At 40.6% G+C, this 23,624-nt stretch overlaps 1 protein-coding gene across 4 annotated transcripts in view; it reads right to left on the reverse strand.

Annotated features, from left to right (window-relative positions):
• The window catches only part of GRHL2 (grainyhead like transcription factor 2), a 166,445-nt gene that overhangs the window by 22,041 nt on the left and 120,780 nt on the right, over positions 1 to 23,624 (reverse strand). For all 4 annotated transcript variants that reach the window (XM_043879827.1, XM_043879826.1, XM_043879825.1 and 1 more), the window contains exons 9-12: positions 19,114 to 19,272; positions 11,411 to 11,498; positions 10,573 to 10,712; positions 5,781 to 5,812 (exon numbers count right to left, since the gene is read on the reverse strand). In XM_043879827.1, the coding sequence (XP_043735762.1) occupies positions 5,781 to 5,812; positions 10,573 to 10,712; positions 11,411 to 11,498; positions 19,114 to 19,272 (419 nt within the window). The remainder of the gene's footprint in view (positions 1 to 5,780; positions 5,813 to 10,572; positions 10,713 to 11,410; positions 11,499 to 19,113; positions 19,273 to 23,624) is intronic.

Below are 23,624 nucleotides of genomic sequence, written 5' to 3' on the forward strand. Positions count from 1 at the left end.
GGTGGGGGAGAGTTCCATGTGCTATGCAGTAGGTCTAGTTGGTTATCCATTTTAATATAGCAGCGTGTACAACATTATATGCCAGCTTGAATGTGAGGGAAGGTTTGGGGAGAGTGAATATACATATATGTATGGCTGAATCTGTTTGATGTTCACCTGAAACTATCACAACATTGTTAATCTGCTATACCCCAATATAAAATAAAAAGTTTAAAAGTAAATAAAATTTAAAAAATGGTGAGGGAATTCCCTGGTGGTCCAGTTGGTTAAGAAACTGCACTTCCAACTCAGGGGCCCCAGGTTGATTGCTGGTGAGGGAACTAAGCTCTCCCATGTAATGTAGCCAAATAAATAAACAAATAATGGAAAAGCTCTTTCGTATTCTTAGGTAGGTTTATTCTTAAGTATTTTATTCTTTTTGTTGCAATGGTAAATGGGATTGATTCCTTCATTTCTCTGATTTTTCATTGCTAGTGTATAAGAATGCAAGTGATTTTTGTGTATTGATTTTGTATCCTGCCACTTTACCAAATTCACTGATTAGCTCTGGTAATTTTCTAATAGTATCTTCAGGGTTTTCTATGTAGCGTATCATGTCATCTGCAAACAGTGAGAGTTCTACTTCTTTTCCATTCTGGATTCCTTTAATTTCTTTTTCTGCTTTAACTGCTGTGGCTAGGGCTTCCAAAGCCATGTTGAATAACAGTGGCAAGAGTGAGCACCCTTGTCTTGTTCCTGAACTTAGAGGAAATGCTTTCAGTTTTTCACCATTGAGAATAATGTTTGCTAAAGGTTTATCATATATGGCTTTTATTATGTTGAAGTAGGTTCCTTCTATGCCCATTTTTTGAAGAGTTTTTATCATAAATGTGTGCTGAATTTTGTCAAAAGTTTTTTCTGCATCTATTGAGATTATCATATGATTTTATCTTTTACTTTGTTAATATGGTGCATCACGTTGATTGATTTCCATCAACAGATGAATTGATAATAAAGTCGTGGTACATATATACAATGGAATATTATTTAGCCATGAAAAGGAATGCATTTGAGTCAGTTCTAATGAGGTGAATGAACCTAGAGCCTATTACACAGAGTAAAGTAAGTCAGAAAAACAAATATCGTATATTAACACATATATATGGAATCTAGAAAGGTGGTACTGATGAAGCTATTTGCAGGGCTGCAGAGGAGACACAGACACAGAGAACAGACTTGCAGACACAGTGAGGGGAAGGAGAGGGGGGACGAATTGAGAAAGCCACATGGAAACATATACATTATCATACATAAAACAGACAGCCAGTGGGAATTTGTGTATAAATCAGGGAGCTCACACCCGTACTTTGTGACAACCTAGAGGGGTGGGATGGGCTGGGAGATGGGAGGGAGGTTCAAGACGGAGGGGACACATGTACACCTATGGCTGATTCCTGTTACTATATGGCAGAAACCAACACAACATTGGAAAGCAATTACTCCCCAATTAAAAATAAATAAAGAAAAAAGAAATCAAACACAATAAAAAAATAATGGGAAAGGGTCTCAAAAAAAAAGAGAAATAAAAGAATGAAGAGCTACAGCAAGGGTAAATGTAGGTTAAATTTATAAAAGGAGGTAAAGCTCAGTTTTATGAGCATTTAGTTCAAATCTTCCAATTTGCAAAATGGCTAACTAGTATACAAGAATAACTGGAACTAATAATATAAGAAACTGATAAAAATCTGCTACTCTAAGGGATGGTAAAGATGATTTTCATTTTCTTAAATATTTTCTAAAAATCTCCCTTGCGTATCCGATGCAGATTTAAATATTAGTGGGTGGGTATTTTTAACTGCAATATCTAACAGTAAAAATAAAAATATATCAGTTGAAAAGGAGGTGGTCCTGGGAATTCTCTGGTGGTTCAGTGGTTCAGACTTGGCGCTTTCACGGCTATTGGCCTGGGTTCAATCCCTGTTGGGGAGACTAAGATCCTACAGGCTGTGCAGTGTGGCAAAAAAAAGAAAAGGGGGTGGGTTTCTTATAGCTGCATGTGAATCAACAATTATCTTGAAATAAAAGGGTTTAATTAAAAACAAAATTTAAAAATAAGAGGCAACATGGTGGCAGTCACTTATATAACTGTAATATTACAAGAATCAATATTTGTGGCTTAGGATAGAATTTCTTAAGACAATCCTGTATATATGGATTTAAAAGTTCTGTATCTCAACTTTGAAAGTAGCAAAGAATTGCTTTGATAAATAGTATGAGATGACATAAAAAGTAACTTGAAGGATGAGAAAGATACTGATGTTATGAATTGTGAAGAATTCAAATAAAAGTTTCACAAAACATGACAGATATGTCTAAATTATATGTTACTTTTTAAATGCATGTTAAACAAAGTAAATTAACAAAAAAAATATCAACAGATCGTTGATTCTTTTGGCTATATTCAAAAAAAGTTTACCTATTCAAGGTGGCCCAAAAGCTTTAGTTTATGCTTTCATATTCTCCTGGGGAAATTGTCCTATATTGTAATCACCTGGTATCCATGTATATGTGGTTAAGACATAGCCCACCACATCCTACATCTCGTGGTTTGCTTAGCATCCCTGAGGACCTTATCAAAGAAGTGCTTGGTCCTCCAGGAAATTGCTCCTTTAAGAGAAATAGGGCAGAATTCTAGAAGAACTTTATTTCGTGCTGATGAACACAGGGTGATGAATACTTAGGTTTAATATTATGTTGATTAATGTACTCACTGGTGATTGGTTAACAGTCTCTAACTTCTCCAAAGTGCACTGAATTTTGGCCAAAGTGTTCTGGGTAGAAGATGACCACCCAGAACTGCCTCTTGCTCAGCAACACTGTAAGCAAGCTCAGGGTTTGGTCTGGCAGCATCTATGAGAGGAAAGGCAAGGCTCTCTGCTCCAGTCATTCAGAGGCTGATGAGTGAAGTCACTTTGGAGGGCTGACTCTCTGAGCTGCGATGGAATCAAATTCAGACTTGCGGGGCTCTATATTTGTCTTCTGGCTTTTATTTTCCTAAAGACTCTGCCTTTAAGGCTTCCCTGGTGGCTTGTTGGTAAAGAGTCTGCCTGCAATGCAGGAGACCCGGGTTCCATCCCTGGTTGAGGAAGATCCCCTGGAGAAAGAAATGGCAACCCACTCTAGTATTCTTGCCTGGAGAAGCCCATGGACAAAGGAGCCTAGTGGGCTACAGTCCATGGGGTTGCAAGAGTCGGACGCGACTTAGGGACTAAACCTACCTACCAGCCTTTGAGGAGATTACACAAGGTGGCCCCAAAGGACATAGTGGTATGCCTTTGAGAAGAAGCAAAAATAAGAGAAATTCTTAGAGAGGATTGCGGGCTGAGTGCCCCATGCAGCATCAGGCAATGTCAAGTTCTTGAAGGGAAATCACTGTTTTTCCAGACCTAAGGAAGCCCAAATTCGCCAAGAAACCCTGTGCCCTAAATGCAGTGTGTAAGCCACAGAAAAGAAAGACTTGAGGGGACCTCACGGAAGGCTGGAATGTGGGCATCCCGGTGAGGATGAGTGTGGACAGAGGATCAAGGCAAGAAGGGTTTTCCAGGAACTAGGGGTCAGATGGAGACAGAGACCAGATCCCCCGATCCTCAGTTCCCTCATGAGAGATCGCACAGATCCTCTTCTGCAAAATCCTCCTTTACAATGGAGAACACCAAAACCCAGAGGTCAGGGACGCGGCCCCAGGCTTCCCACGGGGGAGCAGCAGCCCAGGAGAACGGGGGCTTCCCCGGCTGACAGTCATCATTCCTTCCATGACACCACCCTGTCCTTTGGGAACCATGTGAACAACAGATTAGAACTGATTGGCGCTAATTGTTTCTGTTCATTCCTGTCACTAGAATATATGACCTCTGTACCAAGATAAAAAGAACAATCTAACTAGGTATTTAGAAAATTTGGAACTCAGAATTTGGAGGTCAGATCCCGGACAAGGCTCTGCTCCTGACCAACTAGGGAATTATTAGGCTCTTCTGAGATTCTCTCTCCTTTAGGACAGAGGGTGGCACACTTCTGCTGGAAAGTAAATAGTTAGGCTTTCCAGGCTAGACAGTCTCTGTTGCAACTACAACAGCGTCTCTCTACTGAGCTCTGCTGAAGCTCTGCTATTGAAGCACCAAGGCAGCCAGAGACAAGACTTGGAGGCGTTCATATGGCTGCATGCCAATTAAATGTGACTGTGTGCACTTGAATCTCATAATTTTCAAGTGTTATGCAATATTATTCTTCTTTTGGACTTTTTCAACCATTTGAAAATATGCAGACAGTACAAAAAGAAGTGGCATGTTGCGGTGGGCCGGGGGCGGTGGGGGTGGGGGGGAGCTCAATTTGGCCCTTAGGCTACAGTTTGCCAAGGTCTGTTTTGGAAAAGAACTTGAGACTATCTGCTTCATTTGACTTCATTTCGAAATGTTGCACAAGGAAATATTGCCTAAGAATAGGGAAGCCCTGGTTTGACCATAGTTTGAAAAACAGTGATCTAGAGAGTTTAGTTATACACATGTAATTAATGCAAACCAAGATTTTAGCTGTAAGTGGTGTGACATGATGAAAAAAGAATGTAGTTCTAAATTGCTTTAAAGAGACAAACAGCATCCAGGGGACAAGAAGAAATGATCTCAATATAATCTCCAACTCATGTGCACGTGTACTTCTGAGAGCCAATTTTAACGAGACCAATAACAAATCTGGTGGTACCCCCTGGCGGGGGAATTAAGATGTTGAGAGGTAAAATGACATTTGAAAGAGGAGGAAAGGTTGAGACTTATGCAGAAAGAACTAGAGCCAATGCATATCAGTCAAAAGAAGGCAACATCAGTTCAACAAAGTAACTTTCTGGAGCTGGAATTGTCCAACAGTGTCATGAGCTGTCTCCTACAGTGAGAATATTCAGAATATTCCCATCACTGGGAACATTCAAGTAGAAGCTGGCTGACCACCTATCAAGGATGTGGCATATTGTGCTATATGGCCTGGGAATATGATCAGCTAAACAACCTTGAAGGTTCCTTTCTGGCTCCAAAATTCTAGGAGTCTACACAATGAGTCAATGAACAGAAAAGCACTATGCAGTGACTTGATGCCCAAGACACTGGGAGCCACAGCGCCCCTGTGTAAACCCTCTCGTCCCTACAGTCCTGAAGACAGCGACAAGGTTCTCAGTCTCCTAGCTCCCATCTAAACCAGCCTCGCCACTAGCCCAGGCAGCTCACTCCCCAGCACGATGGATGTGCGGGGGGTAGGGAGGGGTCCAGGTAGCACTGAAAGGAGGCCAGGCTGTCTCCTTGGTTCCTTCCTGGAGCTCAACTCCATCTTGTGTTGGGGACAAAGATTTCAGTAACTGGATTAGCAGTGAAAGGGTGGAATCAAAGAGATGTACCACTTCAAAGGCAGATCATAGGAAGGAGAGAGGGGTAAAGAGAAACTTGGGGACTTCCCTGGCAGCCCCCAAGACTCCGTGCTTCCAAAGCAAGGGCCGCAGGTTTGATCCCTGGTTGGGGAAGATCCCACATGCTATGAGGTGAGGCCAAAAATAAAAATAAAAAAGAGACGAGAAACTTGGAAGGAGAATGGTACTCCCCAGCCTTCTCCCAAACAATCCTTGGAGTCAACCCTTTCCTAGCTCTGAGTCTGGGGCTGAAAGAACGTTCCCACTCCCTGTCCCATTACCCTGTGCTTGGAAACCCATTTCTACTGACAGGAACTGACTTTGGGTGTTGAAGTGAAAAGCCTGAGTGTCTTACCCTTCTCGTTCATCATCCGTGTTGTAATACACCTGTGGAACAAAACAGCAGACTTACTGTAGGTCAGGCACAAGAAATGGAAATATATCACATGATGCACAGACTTTCCTAAGACATTACACTGTCTCTTAAAAAAGACAAATCTGTTTAATCATTTGTGTGTGTCTCATACAAATCTGTGTGTGCCCAATACAAATTTAACCTTTTCAACAGTCTCCTTGGGTTAATTCTTAGACATTAATGAACTGAAATTAGAAATCTAACTGTTTCTAGCTCAAATCATTCTGATCAAATTACCTATAGCCCAAAGCCAAACCTTGCTTTAGACATTAAGGAAATATTTTAGCAAGATCTAAAAATCATTGCTTAGAAAGGCCTTGGCACAGGGCCTGTAAGTAACCAATCCCATCCAGTCCACAGAGGAGCTGATTCCAGACCAGTATTCTTTGGTAAACAGAGGGAAGCAAGTTCCAGAAAGTAAGCCCAGGCCTTTGTTTATTTCCGAAAGGGACTTGGGCTACCCTGATCCCACGACCACAAAAATCTAGGAGTCAACTATCTTCAGGCCAGGAAATGTCACCTAGCCCTAGGAGGTGTTTCTGGCTATAGGAGGAGTTCTGGCCAGAAGGGAAAGAGACTTCTTTAGGTGGTCAGCATGGCAACGGGCCTAATCAGATTTAAAGACATTATGAAGCATCCCTGTTATTTTATGCAGCTCTGGAAATCCAGAGGGGGAGCTGCTGTGTATGTTAAGTCCTCTTCACCCAGTTATTTATGGCAATTAATTGTGGGCCTTTCAAGAGCTTTAACTATGTGCTTCAGGATCATTTTCATTTGGGTGAAGAATGACACTGGTTAGTATGCAACATTCACACACTGAACTTCAAAAATCACCTCTGGGTTCCCGTCCATTTCATCAACGGCCCTGCCACAGCCACCTGGGTGAGAAACAGCCGTGTGGAGACCAACACCCTCCGCGTAAACTTTCTCAAAGGCTTGTGCCAGTTTCCAGGCTGCCACCAAGCCCGGACTTAGTTATACAACAGAGATCGTTGCCTGGAACTCTCCGGGAATGAGCCATGCTAGTCATTAGCTGAGGTTTCCATGGGGAACGTTTTCCTCTGAAACTTTTTAATGTCTATGGTTGCATTGTATCCTTTCTTCTTAAACACAAGGCAATGAAGGTAAGACGTTTCCTCCCCACGCCCCAAGTTTCAGGGGCATCGGAGCACTGGTTATGCTCATAATGGACCGTTTATTTAGATGAATCCAGGGGGACCCACATAAGCCGGGGAGCCTGGGCCATAGCACTGGACTCAAGACTAGATTCGGGGGAAAGTGCCTGATGCTGACTTGGTATTTCGCTGCTTTCTTGAAATGTGGCATAATACATCCGCCCTGCTTCACCAACCGGGTCGGGTAATGGACAGCCCTCTGCGAAGCGGACTGGTGATGCAGAACCAGAAGCAGCCTTCTCCTGAGTGTCCTCCTGGCTTCCTGAGCAGCTCTGCTGCACTGTCCCCGTCACCGCCCCGCACTGCCACTTTTCCTCCTCCTCGCACAGGCTGACCCACCGTTTCCTCCTGGTCGGCCACAGTGCTTAACGCACAAATTCACTTTTTACACAGTGTTCTCAAACTTCAGAATACATAAAAACCATCCGGAGAACTTCTCATAAACGCAAATTCCCAGGCTCCCCGTTGGAGATTTTAATTTAAAAGACCTGGAATGAACCTTGGGAACCTGAATTCTTATCAAGGACGCCTGTGATTTGGGCGGAGGTGGTTCACACAAGCCACAAGTCAGGGAGACGGTTCTCGAAGGTGTGAGGGAGAAGGGATGTCCTCCCTGGGTTCGGGTGCCTTGAGGAAGGCTGATAGCTGCCAAGTACAGATGGTCCAGAGGAATGATGCCTCTGCATCCCACAATTTCTCCCAAGCTCCTCTGTCACTTCTCTTCAAGGGTTCTTGACAAAAGGCACCATGCATATCTGGGCTTTAATGCGGGGAGAGGGAAACTAAAGACCTCCACTGTGCCTGCACGCTGGGTTCATGCTATTTCAGGGGAGAACAGAATCTGACTCCATAGCGGATCTGTTTCTTTAACTTTTGCTTTCCCGTTGCTTTTGTTTACTAAAAGTCCTGCCTGGGGAACCCTGCCCCTCTGTCTGAATTTTACAAAAAAAGAAGATATTAACACAACCTGTCCCCATCCCACCTCCCCACCATCTTCCTCAGGCTGGCCATTCCAGGAGATACTTGCAAGACTTATGACCTTTTTATTTTACTTCCTCACCTCCTCCCCATCTCTGTTCTATAAAAGAAACTGGCATCCAGGCCCAGAGAAGACGGTCATTTGGAGATACTAGTCTGCCACCTTGTTGGTCTGCTCACTTTCTGAATAATGTCGTATTCCTTGCCTCCGCATTCCTTGTCTCTGATTTACTGGCCTGTCGTGCGGGGAGCAGAGTGAGCATGGACTCGGTAACAATGCCCTCCTATGAGTTTTTGATAACGATCTGGTGAATATTTCAACTCACAAGTGAATCAATGAGACAGTGAGGGACTGGGGGACATGTGGGCTGACAGTGAAAGCTAGCCGGCTGCTTGTTCTGCAGCTGAAGGGCTGCCATGCGGCTGACTTTGCCAGGTCCATAGCAGTAGCGGATACTGAGCATCACACCATCACCTGCCTTCCTCCCTTCCATCCCTGCTCCCTCATGGGGGAACCGAGCCAGCTTGCGAGCGGCCACAGCTGGCTCTCGTTTGACCTGTCGAAGCTTGCCAAGCCCTGTCCCTTGCCCACTTCCAACATCACAGCACTGCCCTCTGCCCTCCTGCCTCTGGACTCATCCCCCAAGACTCCTAACTTTTCTAAGAACAGGCAGCCTTTTCTGACCGGCTACTGCGGGTGCTCTTTTCCTTCAGCCAAGCACGTTGATCAGCCACGGGATATTCACGCACTGACCCAGTGCACAGAAGAGTGTGTTCCTTTGTCACCCGGGGCTCAGCAGGCTCCCTCACTGAACCCTACATTCTGACTCCAAAGCCACAGGGAAAGCCTGAGGCTCTTCAAGGACAGCAGGACTTAAACTTTGCTGATGCCCCAGGGGACGCTGATTGGGCTGCTTTGCAAACTGCTGAAACCAACAAATGGCAAAGACTACACTTTCCTTCTGCTCAGCCACAGGCTAGGAGTCCTGCTCAGGACACAGAGGGGGCAAGTGAGGCCAGAGACAGTCACGAGCGGTCACATTTGGTCAGTTTTCCTCTTAAGATTCATTTACAGCTTTGCGTATTTTAGGGAAATCTTGCCAAGAGAACAGGTCAGCTTGTCAGCTTTGACATAGGGTTAAAGCCAGAACCATAATAGTAAACAGTGAGAGCAGTTTAACTCAATCATCCCCTCTCTCCTAAAGGTGTGACTACCTAGCTTCAAAATATATCATGTATTTACAAAGACTGTAAATACACAAATCACCATGTTCTTGGGAATTAAAAAATAAAATTAGGGGCTGGCACTCATGTCTTAATAAATCATAATGTTCTTCCTTTCATCTTTGTGTCTTTTTCCTATCAGACAAGTAAGACAAGATGAGAATGTTAAACTTGAATGTAAGGCACTCTAAGGAAAAAACTAGGGGATATTCTGCTACCCATATTTAGTTGGTGTTAAAAACACCAACTAAAAAGTTCTGGTTGTATTACTGTTTTGTCTCATACACAAAATAAAATGGCATGGGGACAAAATATTCTCAAGAAAGTTAAGCCAATAATGATTTCTGCTCCTAGACTAAGGTCAATTCCAATGAATATCTTAACACTAGAACGGAAGAAAAACTTGAATGTGTCACTATACACCTCTTTCTCAACAGAAAGACAATTCTGGCTAATGCTAGGGAAGTAACTTTTTTTAACCAATTTTAATTTATCACATAAAATAGACAATACTAAGGACATTACAAAAAGAAAAAAATACACATCCACCTCTTAATACTCATCAACTATTGCAATTTTTCTTGTAACATCTTGCAAAAACTCCAAATGAACTTTCAGGCCAACCCAGTATTTGGAATCACAATGTAGACACAAATGAATATTCTACCTTTTCCCCACTGAACATTATCATAACTAGTTCCTATGTTGCTACATAGTTTTCCTAATTATAATTTTAGTGGCTGCATAACATATCATTAACATGAGCTACCATAAGGAGCTAATTATTGGATGTTTATGTATTATAATATTATCTCTATAATTTCACTTGTAACTAGAACTAGAAGACAGGAATTATCTTTTAAAAGGCTTGTCTACAATCTCATTTTTATTTTGGTTTAAAATAATTTATCTATTCAACAGTAACTGTCAATTTACTAAGAAAAAGTTTTTAACAGTTTTATTTAATCAAAGAATTTTCCTCTGAAGCCACTTTCCAATGGGTGCAGTTCAATTTCCCACCATTAGATGGAGCCCTATCGCATCATGAGGATCCCACAGAACAAAACTAACAAAACTTGCCTTACAGGTTATCAGCCTTCTTACTTTCTTCCTCTTTCATTGCTTTGTCAACACTTCACTATTATCAGCTCACTCTCACCTTCCCCTTAGTAAGTTGGTTTCCTCTCCTGAGACATTCCTTTCTATAAAATTACATTTTCTGTAGGAACTGGCTGACTCTTGGTCGAATGCATGGGTTTTATTTTTCAGGTCAATGGTGCCGGAAGTGATGCTCTCTTAAGGCTCTACCTGTGCAGGGGATGGATGGCAGGTAGATGTGAGCAGGTCAGCCATACCTGTCCTGTCCTCTGCAGGTTTGCAAAGTGAACATCAGGTATGAAGAGGACGGGCTGGGAGTGCAGATCAGGCATCGTCTTGAAGTAGGTGATGTCGCTCTTCTTCTGTAACGGTATCGCTGCCACCTTCCCATCAGAGGCTGGACACGATCACAAAACCCGTAAGTGCGAGGGCTGTAGATGACTTAAGAACTCTCACTTGTAAGCTCTAGTCTTGGCTAAAGTTCACGATTTTCTCCTATGAAGCATCCCAAATGCCATATGTGTGAACACACTTTAAAAGCCTCCCCTCTCCCATCACCAGACCAGCGGAAAGTGTGGACTTGGGAGTGAGCACTCCTGAGGGGGTGCTCTCTTGCTCCTCTCTGCACCCTAGATTTCTTGTCTGGAGAAGGAGGATGCTGGTCTCTGGACTATTAGAACCTCGCTCCTAGCTCTAGTGTGATCACATGATTCTATTTCCCTTTCACAGGGATGGTGCACCCCATCGCCTTGGCTAGCCATAACTTGTGCTGCGCTTAGTCACTCAGTCGTGTCTGACTCTTTGCAACCGCATGGACTGTAGCCCGCCAGGCTTCTCTGTCCATGGAGATTCTCTAGGCAAGAATACTGGAGTGGATTGCCATGCCCTCTTCCAGGGGAACTTCCCAACCCAGGGGTCGAACCCAGGGGTCGAACCCAGGTCTCCCTCATTGCAGGCAGATCCATTACTGTCTGAGCCATGAGGGCCCAGCCGTAACTCGGACGTGCATATTTTACCTGCAACCCACTTCTTTCCACCCATTCCTCGGGGGACCTGGCCTGGCTGAAGCCCACCCCCCTTCGCAGCCACACTCACAGTTGTTGCACTGGGTTTGGGAGGCCTGGCCTTTCCCCTTCTTCCTGTTCTGCTTCCTCTCTTCATCTCGGATTTTTCTTTCTGCTCCCTGACAGGGAAAAACAAATGCAGACAATGCCAGGCATGTTACCAGGGCGTGCAAAACAGCTGTCTACACACAAGTCACAGGGATAAGAAATAAAACGTGGGGAGGAGAGGCAGGCAGCCGCGGTTCCATCCTCCAGCGAGGTCTACCGCCCCTTAGTCTACCCGATGTTGCTGACCTCCTTGGAGAGGGAGGGATCCCACTCCTCCCAAAGTCTCCCCTTTTTTGGTATCTTGCCTATTTAAACAACTCCAATTTTGAATTCCTACAGAAAAGCCAGACTCAGTTCCCCATCCCAGTGAAGCCGGTTAAGTAATTTTAGTGATATTTATTTAAAATAAAATGCCGTAGGATGAAGCATTGGCCTGTTATCTTTCCTAATCATGGAGTGGGCATGAAACTTGAGTGTGAATTTCCTATAAAACTTTTCCTTGGCTCCTTGGTATGGAACTTTAAAAAATTTCTACAGAAGGGAAAATGAGGTAGGGCTGAAGCAAACTACACAGGGAGTAAGATTTTGTATATACAAGTACGATCTGGGGTTTTGTCTTAATATGTTCATATGCTCTTGGAAATAGCATTCAATTTGCCTTTTTGCTCCTCTGTTCCTTGTAATTTGACTTTTTCATTGGCTTCTCTTGCCAACTCCATCCAAATTAACCAGTTGACCGTGACCTATGTCTCTTGCCCTCTTGGTCTTCCACGATTCTTTGATCAACCTCTTCTCTTTTTGGTCACCCTTGATGTCAGCTTTGCTGACTCAATTTCCTCTTCTCACACCCCAAATACAGACATTTCAACACAGTTTCCTTTTCCTTTCCCTCTCTCCATTCTTTTGGCAGAGAAGTTCATCTATACCCATATTTCCAAGGTGCTCTAGACAGGTGACAGATAGACTCTCCCAGCCTAAACTCTTCCCCTAGATTTCAAATCCACATTTACTATTTCTGCCCTTTGTGGCAGCACATTTAAAAAATAGCAAAGTATGGACTGGTCAGCAACCTCTACCCCTAGAAAATCCCCAAGTTATCACACACAAAAGAGATAGATCTGAGAATATACAATTTAATCCTTCTGTTAAATACACACAGATCAATTAAAAAGCAAGGGACAAGCTGGTGGAAATACTTGCTATATAAATCTCATGTGCTGTGCTGGGCTTCATCACTCAGTTGTGTCTGACCTTTTGTGACCCCACAGACTGTAGCCCACCAGGTGCCTCTGTCCATGGGGATTCTCCAGGCCAGAATACTGGAGTGGGTTGCCCTGCCCTCCTCCAGGGGATCTTCCCAACCCAGGGATCGAACCCAGGTCTCCCACATTGTAGGCAGATTCTTTACGGCCTGAGAAACCAGGGAAGCCCATAAAATCTCATATAAAGTGTTAAATCAATAACATATAAATAATGATTCAAATTTAAAAAGAAAACAACAACTAACATACCAGTTAAAAAATGGACAAGAGTCACGAAGTCAGTTCACAGAAAGGGATATGTTAATGGCTTAGAAGTAAAACATTGAAATATAAATTTTGCTTATCAAACTGTCTTTAAAAAAAAAAAAAAACATATTCCCGATTCTGGCCAAAGTAAGGCCATGACACATGGAGACATGTGGCCAATGGAGGCATCCACCATAAAGGACACGGCTTTAGAGCTAATTCTTGATGAACAAGTGATGACAGCTAATCAGATGTGGCACTTCCTTTGTGCCAGGAAAGTTCTAAGAACTTTATGTTGGTAAGATTTGGATGCTTATAATAGTTTAAACAGATGTTATAAATGTGCATTTTTATGTCAAAAAGCTTTTTACTCCAAAAAGAGACTAATCATTTACAGTGGTCTATTTTTAAGTTTTAAATTGTCACTGATGTTTATAAACCATAGAAATTCATAGAAAGAAGGAGATAAAATATAAAAATATTTCCTTGGAAAATCTCTTCAAGATATAGTAAAAGTTTTGTAGAGATTTTTGTCTAGATAAGGTATAATATTTTCAGAAAAAAAATAGAGTGCTAAATGAACAAAGATGACTTTGTTCAGATGGGTATGAAACATAAGCAAAAGGCCCTTATTATTCATTTTTGGTTGTGTACATGTAGGACTTTTTTCTCTGTATTTGAAGTTCTGTACAATATAGTATTGCATGTAAGTCAAAATATAGAAATTTACCTACATAAATTATAACTCACTCAAGACACATCCCAAAGTTTGTTGAGCAATTTTATTTTAAAATTAGTCTTTTGTCTTGTACAACAATTTATGTGAAGAAAAGTTCTGAAATTACCGTTTCAAGATTTATACATGTTCAGTGTTAATTTTTAGGAAATAAAGTCACCTGCTATTATTTTACAGGTATTCTTTGATACGCCAAACCTGCAGGATTAACATAAAACATGGAGTAGTTCTCCATAGCGCCTAGTCTGGGTACCACATCTATGTAAGAAACTCCCTGCCCAGAAGGCCCAGATGTCAGCACACCAAAGCAATTCTGATAGTATCCAAACTTAGGAGGGCCACCATCCTCATATTTAAAATAACACTTTGATTCACAGTGACCCAGGGCAGCTTTGATACATTCAATTAAGATGAAGAATGCATCCTTGACTGTGACCTTCCAAGAATTCCTTTCCTTCTGATTATTTGTGACCCAAAGCTTCTGGAAAATATTTTCACTCTCATTAAAATGTAAAAAAGTCTGGTTCTTCCAGAAGGGTATAATTTGCTACAAACACCAAATTTATCATTTGAAAATAATTTCCCCCACTTAGATGTTCATTATAGAGTGTTAAATTTGGAGAAAGGAAAAAAAGATGCCAGAGATTTCCTGATTATACTGATTATACCTTTGCCACCTCTTGAGAGGTGATGGCTATCTTTATATTTATATTTGATACTTAAGCTGTTTCTCTTAAGTTTGTCTCAATAATGTGTCCTTAACCTATTTAAAGTTGGCCAAGGTACCAAGAAGGTACTTTGGAGGAATATCTTTAGTTTTTTATAATCTCCAAGATAATTCTAAGCAGGAATTAAAAAAGAAGGGGAAAATTCTTACGAGAAGGTGGCTTTTTTTTTAAGTTGTGAACAATATATAGTTGCTCTTTGCAGTAATATGATTCTGGTTTTTCATGAAAGATAACTGAATTAAATACAGATATAAAGATATCTGCTTCCCAGGTGGCATAGTAGTAAAGAATCCATTTGCCAACACAGGAGACACAAGAGACGCAGGTTCAAACTCTGGGTTGGGAAGATCCCCTGGAGTAGGAAATGGCAAGTCACTCTAGTATTCTTGCCTGGAAAATTCCATTGACAGAGAAGCCTATCGGGCTACAGTTCATGGGATCACAAAGAGTTGGACACGATTGAGTGACTAAGCCCATAAAAATACAGACAAAAGTACTGATAAAGATATAGCCATATAGCAGATCCTGAATTTTTAAGTCATAAACATATGTATTTCAATAAAAGAAATTCTAATATCAAAAAAGGGAGAGAAGTCCTTTATTTTCATCTGCAATCTTACAGGTGCATTAATTAGAAATCAACCTGGGGAACTATAAATAGTACAAAATTCCATCTGTTTAAAACTCTAATCTGTGGGAAATTTACAGTTTTAAAATAGAATAGCTCTTAATTCTTTTGCTTTAGAGGATGATTCAAATTAATCTTTTGCATTTACACACCCATTTGAAACATGCAAGAGTTAAAATGTCCCAGGAGTGAGTTTTGCCTATATTTTGAATTCATGGCTACAAATATAATGACTAAACATAGCAAAAGATTTTGCATCTAGCTTATCAGAATAATTAAGAGCAGTTAAGATTAACATAATCTGCTTATCCCATGAGATTCCTTCCCTATGAGTTTCCTGATCCTCATCATCATGTTAACTAAAAAAAGACCCACTAGAGACTCTTTGCATCACTAGTTCCTTGGAGTCCCTCTCATTCTAGGGCATAGTGAACAATAATACGGCATTCTGTTTATTCTGCATTTTATGGTTTATTTTGATTTTTAGTATTTATTACATCAACACTCGAAACAAATAATTATACGAGCATCCCTTAAGCCTTCTCTTTCATCCTTTTAATTCTAGCTGTGACATAAAGGTAAATGAATTGCCCAGGGCCTCCATTCCACCCTTCCTTCCTTTTCTCCTTGCTCCTAATCTTCCTCCTTCCTTCCAAGAAGGAGATTCAGGGACGGGGATTCTACTATTCCCCTTGAAACTTCTGGAATAAAAGAAGGGAATTCAAATCATTTAATTGTTCTCCCACACGTACTTTAAAAATTCCACCTTGTACATCATTTGAAAATGCTTTCTTAAAAAAAAAAAAAAAAAAGAAAATGCTTTCTTAACGTTTAATATGCTGAATTAAAGATACAAGGAAAAAAAGGGGGAAAAAAAAGGAATATGAGTTTGGGATCAGACATGGATTTACATGCAGCTACTCTGCTTTTTCACCACATGACTGGCAAGTTACCTGTGGCCCTGGCAATTTTCTCATCTACATAACTGTGTCTACCGACCTAACTGTGCCTCCTCTATATCATGGAAGCTGCCTAACTGGGCCTGAGAGGGCTGTGCTGCTCTGACGATAGGCACTAATTAAAATCATCACAACTTGAAACGCTATCGAGATTTTAGAGACATTTTCCATTATGCCACATGTCTCTAAACTCAGTGCAGTTCGAGTTAGTTTGCTTCCTTCTCTCGTCTCATGACCATCTCTGCCTTCTGTTCAGAGATGCCCACTTCTTCCTCCTCTCCAACTCTGCTAAACGACAATTCGGACGTTTTAATGGCCCTATAGCTCTTTGATCTACATCTGACTGCAGCACCGTTAAGAGTGCTGGCAATTCTGAATTAGCCACTAACCTCTTTTTCCCCTTTCTCTCCTCTCCCCAGGATCTAACTGAACTCATACTCTTTTACATCCAGCCAACTCCCTGGTGGCTCAGTAGTAAAGAATCTGCCTGCAATGCAGGAGACTTGGGTTCGATCCCTGGGTTGGGAAGATCCCCTGGAGAAGGAAATGACAACCCACTCTAGTATTCTTGTCTGGGAAATCCCATGAACAGAGGAGTCTGGCAGGCTACAGTCTATGGGGTCACAAAAGAATTGGACATGACTTAGAAACCAAAATAATAGCAACATCTATAAGCAATTGCCAGTTTAATCTATTTTTCATATTCTCTCCCACCCTACCCAATTACTAAATAATTATGTCTTAATTATTGTCAGAACACATCATATTGCCATTCCTATCTCTCCCATCATTTTAGCATTAGATCCAAGATAAAAAGACGTGGAATGTTCACCATCAGTCCTTTTATCAATGTCTTTACAGTCATATTGGTGTCTAAACAGAGTTTTTTACTAGATTCCTCGAGGAGAAATATTCCCTGGAATTTTGCCCATTTGGTTGTTTGTTCACTGGTGGTTTTGTTTCCGTGTTTTATTTTGTCTTGAATTTGCCTGTTTTCTTTATACTTGAAAATCAGCTTGGCTAGATGTAAAATCCTTGGCTCACATTTTCTTTACTTGATTACTTTAAATATCATTGTCTTCTGACAAGGCATTGCTGTTGAAAGGCTTGATAATAAAAGTTTCCTTATAAATGATTCCTTGTCTACCATATATAAAGGAGATGGCTAATAGGGACCTACTGCGTAGCACAGGGAACTCAGCTCAACCCTCTATGGTGGCCTATATGGGAGGAAAGTCTGGAAAAGAGTGGATATATGTGTGTGTGTGGCTGATTCACTTTTCTGTGCATCTGGAACCAACACAACACTGTAAATCAACTATACTCCAGTAAAAATTAATGAAAAAAATTAATGACCCATTGTCTATTTTATTTTTCTTAGATGCCCAAAGAATATTTTTAAAGTCCAATGGCTTTTGATATTGGCTATCCTCGATCAACTTTACCAAGTGCCTGGTAACTCACTTAAAAATGTGTAACTTTTAAGTTTTCCTGATTTATTCTTTTTTAGCTTTTCTTCTGTTCCATTGTTTATGTTTTCTCCCACAGAGATACATATTATATGTCCTTGTATCTTCTTTCTCTGTCTTCTGTATCTATTATTTTCTCTTGTTTCCTCATTTTTTCAAGTTCTTAAAATTTTGCCATTTTATACCTGTATTTTTCTTAAGGAATTATCTTTTACATTCATTTACTCCCATGTTACTTGTAGTAGTCTTTACTTCGAAACATTTTACTCTTCCACTTCTAAATTCTTTCCTGAATTCTACTATATCTCTTTTCAAGTCATTCTGTTCTCCAAACATCTCATGTCTGAGTTTTTCAAATTGTGGTTTATGTTGTTCTTCATAATTTCCATGATTTTGTTAATTTTGTATTTTAAAAATTTGTAAATTCTAAGCCCATCTGGAACAATAGGCTATAGATACAAGGTGATATAATACGTATCACCTGTTTTGGGGGCATGCATCCATTGTCCACAAGAAGTTAGTCTAACCTTAATTATATTTTTCATGCAACACTGTATGGGATTCAACACTTTTTCTTTTCTGTTGGTCATTTCTAAGTGAAATGAGTAAGCTAGGATAATCCTTCTAGCTTGATAGTCCTCATGCTCCTACATTAATTGTGTTCACAAAGTGATAACAGAAAATCGTCCTGTGTTTCCTGAGATCTGACTACTCTGTTTTCTTTTGCCTCTTCCTTTTTGATTGGAACTTCTTGTTCCTCTGAACCTTTTTGTTTTTGTCTAACTCAACTTGGATTCTACTCCCAGCAGCTTTTTCTCAGAGTAGGATTTTTATCCTAGAAGGGAACTTCAATTTATAACTTTCCCAAGTTTATAGAGCCCCAAACACTTCAATGTTTTCTCCCCTTGCACCCACCCACCAGTAAACTCAAGTCTGCACAATCCATCCCCTTCTACCCCAGTTTCACCAGATGTCCTCCAAAGGCCCACTTCACCCTCTGCTATTACGGATCCACTTGGTAGTATCCCGTTCTTTGGTCATCAAGTGAGTCCATTACTTCCCCTCATGATGCTGACATCATACAGGTTCTGAAACTGTTGATGCTTGGTCCCATTCACATTTGGGATTTGCAAGGGTCTCTCACCACATAATCATGGGATTTTAATCTTTGCTATTCTAATTGATCTATCTCATACAGGGGGATTCAAGAAGATTCAAAAACTACATCTCCTCCTGAAGCATGTTTGCTAGTGAACATATTTAAAAGGAGCTGTGTCCATTCCAAAAGGTTCTAGAAGAGACCCATTTAACCCATAAAATAAAAGAGGTTATATTAGTATGTTCTGGGACAGGATCTACCTACCCACTAAAAACTATCCATCTATTAGATCAGTTATATCTATGTGAATCAGACTCATAGCACAGTACAATGTCAGTCATTAAATTAGTGGTAGAATAATTGACTGAAAAAAAAAAATACAGTTGATGCCTCCCTAGATAGCTAATAAGAGCTGAGAATGAAAAATTACCACTCCCACTGTGATGAAAGTGATTATTTGGACACCAGTAGACAAGCAAAGGTGACAAGGGGGAAATGTCATCGAAAGTAATATCTAATAACAAAAATACCTTTATGACAAACTGTCATCTTTACTCACTTTGTCGCAGAAGACCTTGATCTGGCAATAAGCTCTATGAATGGGTTTATTGCTACGATTATTATAACTGTATGTATCAATCTGAATCATCAAAGGAAGTCCTTTCACCCCTTTCTGGGAGGAGAAATCTGTACTCAGGCAATTCACGGTGATGAAAATCTGAGGGAGGAAGAAAGAAAGGAAAAAGTTCACAAGTCACCATAAAAAAGATCTATTAAAAAATGCATAAGCCTTAGACTTAAAATTAGAATATTAAACAAACCTAAAAGGACAACTAAAGAATATGTGGATATTCTCACATAAAACTTATTAAATACATGAAACTGATTTATTATAATTTCTAGTTATAAATACATAAAATTTTTGCTTTTATATTTAAACTTGAAACAGACAATTTAAATTTATCTTTATATCAGCAATGCCTTATTTTCCAAATATGCATAAGTTAGTTGGGTGAAACACTATCTCCTCAACATATTAAAACTGTAACTTTTAATAATTACATCGATTTCTATAATCTCTGACCTGTGGGGTTAAAAAAAAAAGGCTACACAACATCTTCCTTTGCATCTTATTGCGTCAAAACATAGTTATTTGTTTATACATCTATTTTTCTTATTTTCATGAGAGTATAAGGTTTGAGACAATTTTTTATTATTTTTGTATTGCTGGTACTTAATGTAGTGCCTAGCAGAGAATAAGCATTCAATAAACATCTGATGAATGAGGTCAATGAACGTATCTAGAAAGCCCACTAGACTAAGAGTCAAAAGCCCTAGGGTTTAGTCCCAGTTCTAACATTAACCAGATCTCAGTCAAGTAATTTCTAGTCTTTGGTTTTCAATTTTCCTGTTAAATCATTCTTAAACCCTCCCCAAAGAATAGAATATAAATGCTAAGATGCTTTCAACTTAGTGAAAAAGTAAAAGAGCTGACAAAGTAAGACATGGAACAGGGGAGGGATGGGTAGTAAAGACATCAGCATTCTCATTCTTACAACATGAGGTATCAAGAGAGACAAGCAAAATGACATGAATCTGAAAAAATGGAACTGCCCAACAGAAGTAAAGATAATAATCTCATTATAAAATACTGAGAGGAATAGAAGGAGGAATACAAATGACTAAATTTATCATCCTTTTCTACAGTATATAGATATCAATATATACCACTTTATTTGTCAAGGACTAGGGATATAAGGGGGCTTTCCAGGTGGTGGTAGTGGTAAAGAACTCGCCTGCCAAAGGAGGGAACACAAGAGACTCGGGTTTGACCCCTGGGTCAGAAAGATCCCCTGGAGGAGGGCAGAGCAACCCACTCTAGTATTCTTGCCTAGAGAATCCTATGGGTGGAGGAGCCTGGTGGGCTACAATCTATCAGGTCGCAGAGTCAGTCATGACTGAGTGACGGCATGCACGCAGGGATATAAGGTCAGCACCTAGATTTATCTGGTGACTACATGAATAGAAGAGGCAGTCTCCGGGGAAAAACAGGCACAATAGATTACATCCTTGATGCTATTTTCCATTAATACTACATGTATTATTTGTATTCAACAGAAAACTTTAAACTCACTGTTTTAAAATTGTACAGTTATGTATTCTGAAAACCATCTCATTAAATGTATTATCTGACTCTTGTTTTATTTGGTCCCTTTGAAATCTTTATTCACCTTCAAACCCTTGTCCTAAAACCTTTCATATCATAGCAACACCCCCAGAAAACACCCTGCAGAAAGCAAAGAGCCACTTCCAGGAGCTGCATTTTAAAGGCTATTCAAATTTTTTATCTAATTCATTTCAGGCCATATCCCTGGTCGGCCTTTGGAAATTCATACAACCAAATCTCTCATTTTTAGTGCTATGTCTATATAAAGATCGCCTTTTTCTGAGCCCCTTGCTTAGCAATAGAGACCCATTAGCAAGGCAGCACACCACATCAACAGCAGTCAAGCCCAGATGACACGTCTTAGTGACCCGCTAATTACAACTATGGACACCATGACACAGGATACTTCTCTAGCTGCATCCGGAAACAAGTGCCTAAAGATGATCGAACCATAAATATGGGCATTCCATTCATTCATTCCTCTTTCATTCATTCATTCTATAAAGATCAACACAAGTTCACAGTACTCTGAACACGTTAGACACTGGGGATACAGAAGAAAGCAGATCCCAGTCTCGTGGAGCTAACAGTCCAAGGGGAAGACAGATGAGTAATCCAGCAATGATCAATACAGAGTGGTCAGGGCTCCCCAGAGAGAGATGTGTACAGAGGCCATGAGAACCCAGAATACTGAACTTGAAAGATACAAGTGAAATACACAACCCACAGAGACACTGGGCTAAGATTAGGGATTCCATAAACGCTTGTTTATTATTTAGGAAGATAAAGAGAAACTAGAGATACAAATGTCAAGTGATTTAGGAGAGCTAAGTGATGAAGACCACTCAGAAGGAAGATGCCATGCTGGTTTTTCCTACTGAATTTCCAGGGTAAAAGTAGACAGAAGATGTCCTGACTGCAGAGAACATTCACTCACGCCACAGATATTTTTAGGTATTTACCATGTCTCTGAGACTGTGCTGGGTACTAGCACAGGTACAACAACGGTCCCTGCAATCACAGAAGTTGGAGGCTAGCTTCCTGGGTGGCTCAGCGGTAAAGAATCCGCCTGCAATGCAGGAGATGCAGGTTCAATCCCTGGGTTGGGAAGATCCCCTGAAGGAGGAAATGGCAACCCACTCCAGTATTCTTGCCCAGAGAATCTCCTGGACAGAGGAGCCTGGCGGGCTTAAGTCCATATGGTCACAAAGAGTTGAACACGACTGAGTGACTATACACACACACCGCACGAAAGATTACAATAACTTCATCAAACACCAATCTTTAGGTCAGAAAGTAAAAGCATACTTTTCTAGGAACACTTGACTTCTTTAATTGTGATTGTCTTATTGGTGATGGGGTTTTTCTTGGCCAGAATGTATAAATAAACACAGCTTTATGTCAGCAAATTAATGATCACTCTGGTGAGCTATGCAGTTGTTCCCATCTGGGGCTGTGTATTTCATGTAGAAATCTTCCTGTTGGTGACTGTAATCGACAGAGTCCTCAACCAGGCTGTTTTTTTTCCCTTTTCCTCATAAAGCCTCCCGAGTCCTGCAGGAGCCAGAAGAGAAAACTGTTCTGTATTTCCCAAGCTAAAAGGATTCATGGTTGGCTCACTGATTGATCCATATGCTTACTTACCATAGACATATACCCAGACAGGCAGGAAGCAGTATTAATTGTGGCCTTGTCAGCCCAAGGTCTCAGCTAAGAAAGCTTAGCTGATAAAATATGTATATTTATAAGGGCCACTTGAATAGGACAGATCTATGGAAATAATAGATGCTTACTGGCAATATTCTGCGATACATGCACTAAATCATCCTTGGAGCAGCTGTAACAATGAGCCATCCAGTAGAGAAGGTCTTAATGGTGAAATGAGCTATAGCACACTGGACCCTACCAGGAGACAGTCAGACTTAGGTCCTCTTCATGGAGAAAGGTCCTTAGTAGAAGATCCAGTGGGCCCTCTTTGATTCATGGCAGCCTGATTCTACAACAAGTAAACAACACAAGACTCTACCTTCTTTTTCTGCTCTGTTATGTTACCAGAGTTATCCTAACAAGTAGGGATTTTATAATAGGGTTGGCACTGCTTTCTTCTTGCCTGGCTGTCTGACCCGCTAGCAAAGCACGGTCTATGTGCCTGATGGTATCAGTTGTGGTCTCGCTGTGCTGCACTTAAAACCCAAATGGTTGAACTTTAACTGCAATGGGTGGTAGGATGGGGGAGGGGGGCATGGAAGGACATTAACAAAGACCTAGGCTGGGGCTGATAAGCATTCATTTGTTTCATCTTGCAAACCCAACCATGTCCCAGCTGTATACACAGCAGGAAAATGTGACAATGAACTTCTTGGAAGTTTATCTACAAAGCACTGTTTGTAAACGTGCATTACAGAAACTCGGGGAAAAGGTACACTTTCCCTCACCAAATGTTAATCCAGATGTCAAGCACAGGAAGTTCTTTTTAACTTTAGTAGAAGCCCTAATTATGTAAAGAAATGCTGTGAACAATTAGTCTGTCAACCAAGAGCTGTAAATGTTGTTTTCCTATAATTCTTACAGCATGTAATTTATTTTTTAGAAAAATTTTAACTGAATCAAGTGTATCCAAACAGATAATAGATACAATTTTAATTTTGTCATTGGTTCAAAGATTGATTCCAACAGAGAGATCATTTGTAAAAGTACCAAGACCTTTTCAGAAACAGAAGCAGTCTCATGACAATTGATAATTTTTAATAAAATCACTTTTTGACACATGGATTACAACTCTCATTTTGTAGTTCCTACACAAGAAAAGTGACTTTATCTGGGTTATAATACCTCTCAGTTGTGTATTATGGGTATAGTAAGATTTATTAAAATAAATGCAGAATTAGTGTGCTTTAGAAGTG

Source organism: Cervus elaphus, chromosome 21 (genome assembly GCF_910594005.1).
Source record: "Cervus elaphus chromosome 21, mCerEla1.1, whole genome shotgun sequence".
NCBI lineage: Eukaryota > Metazoa > Chordata > Mammalia > Artiodactyla > Cervidae > Cervus > Cervus elaphus.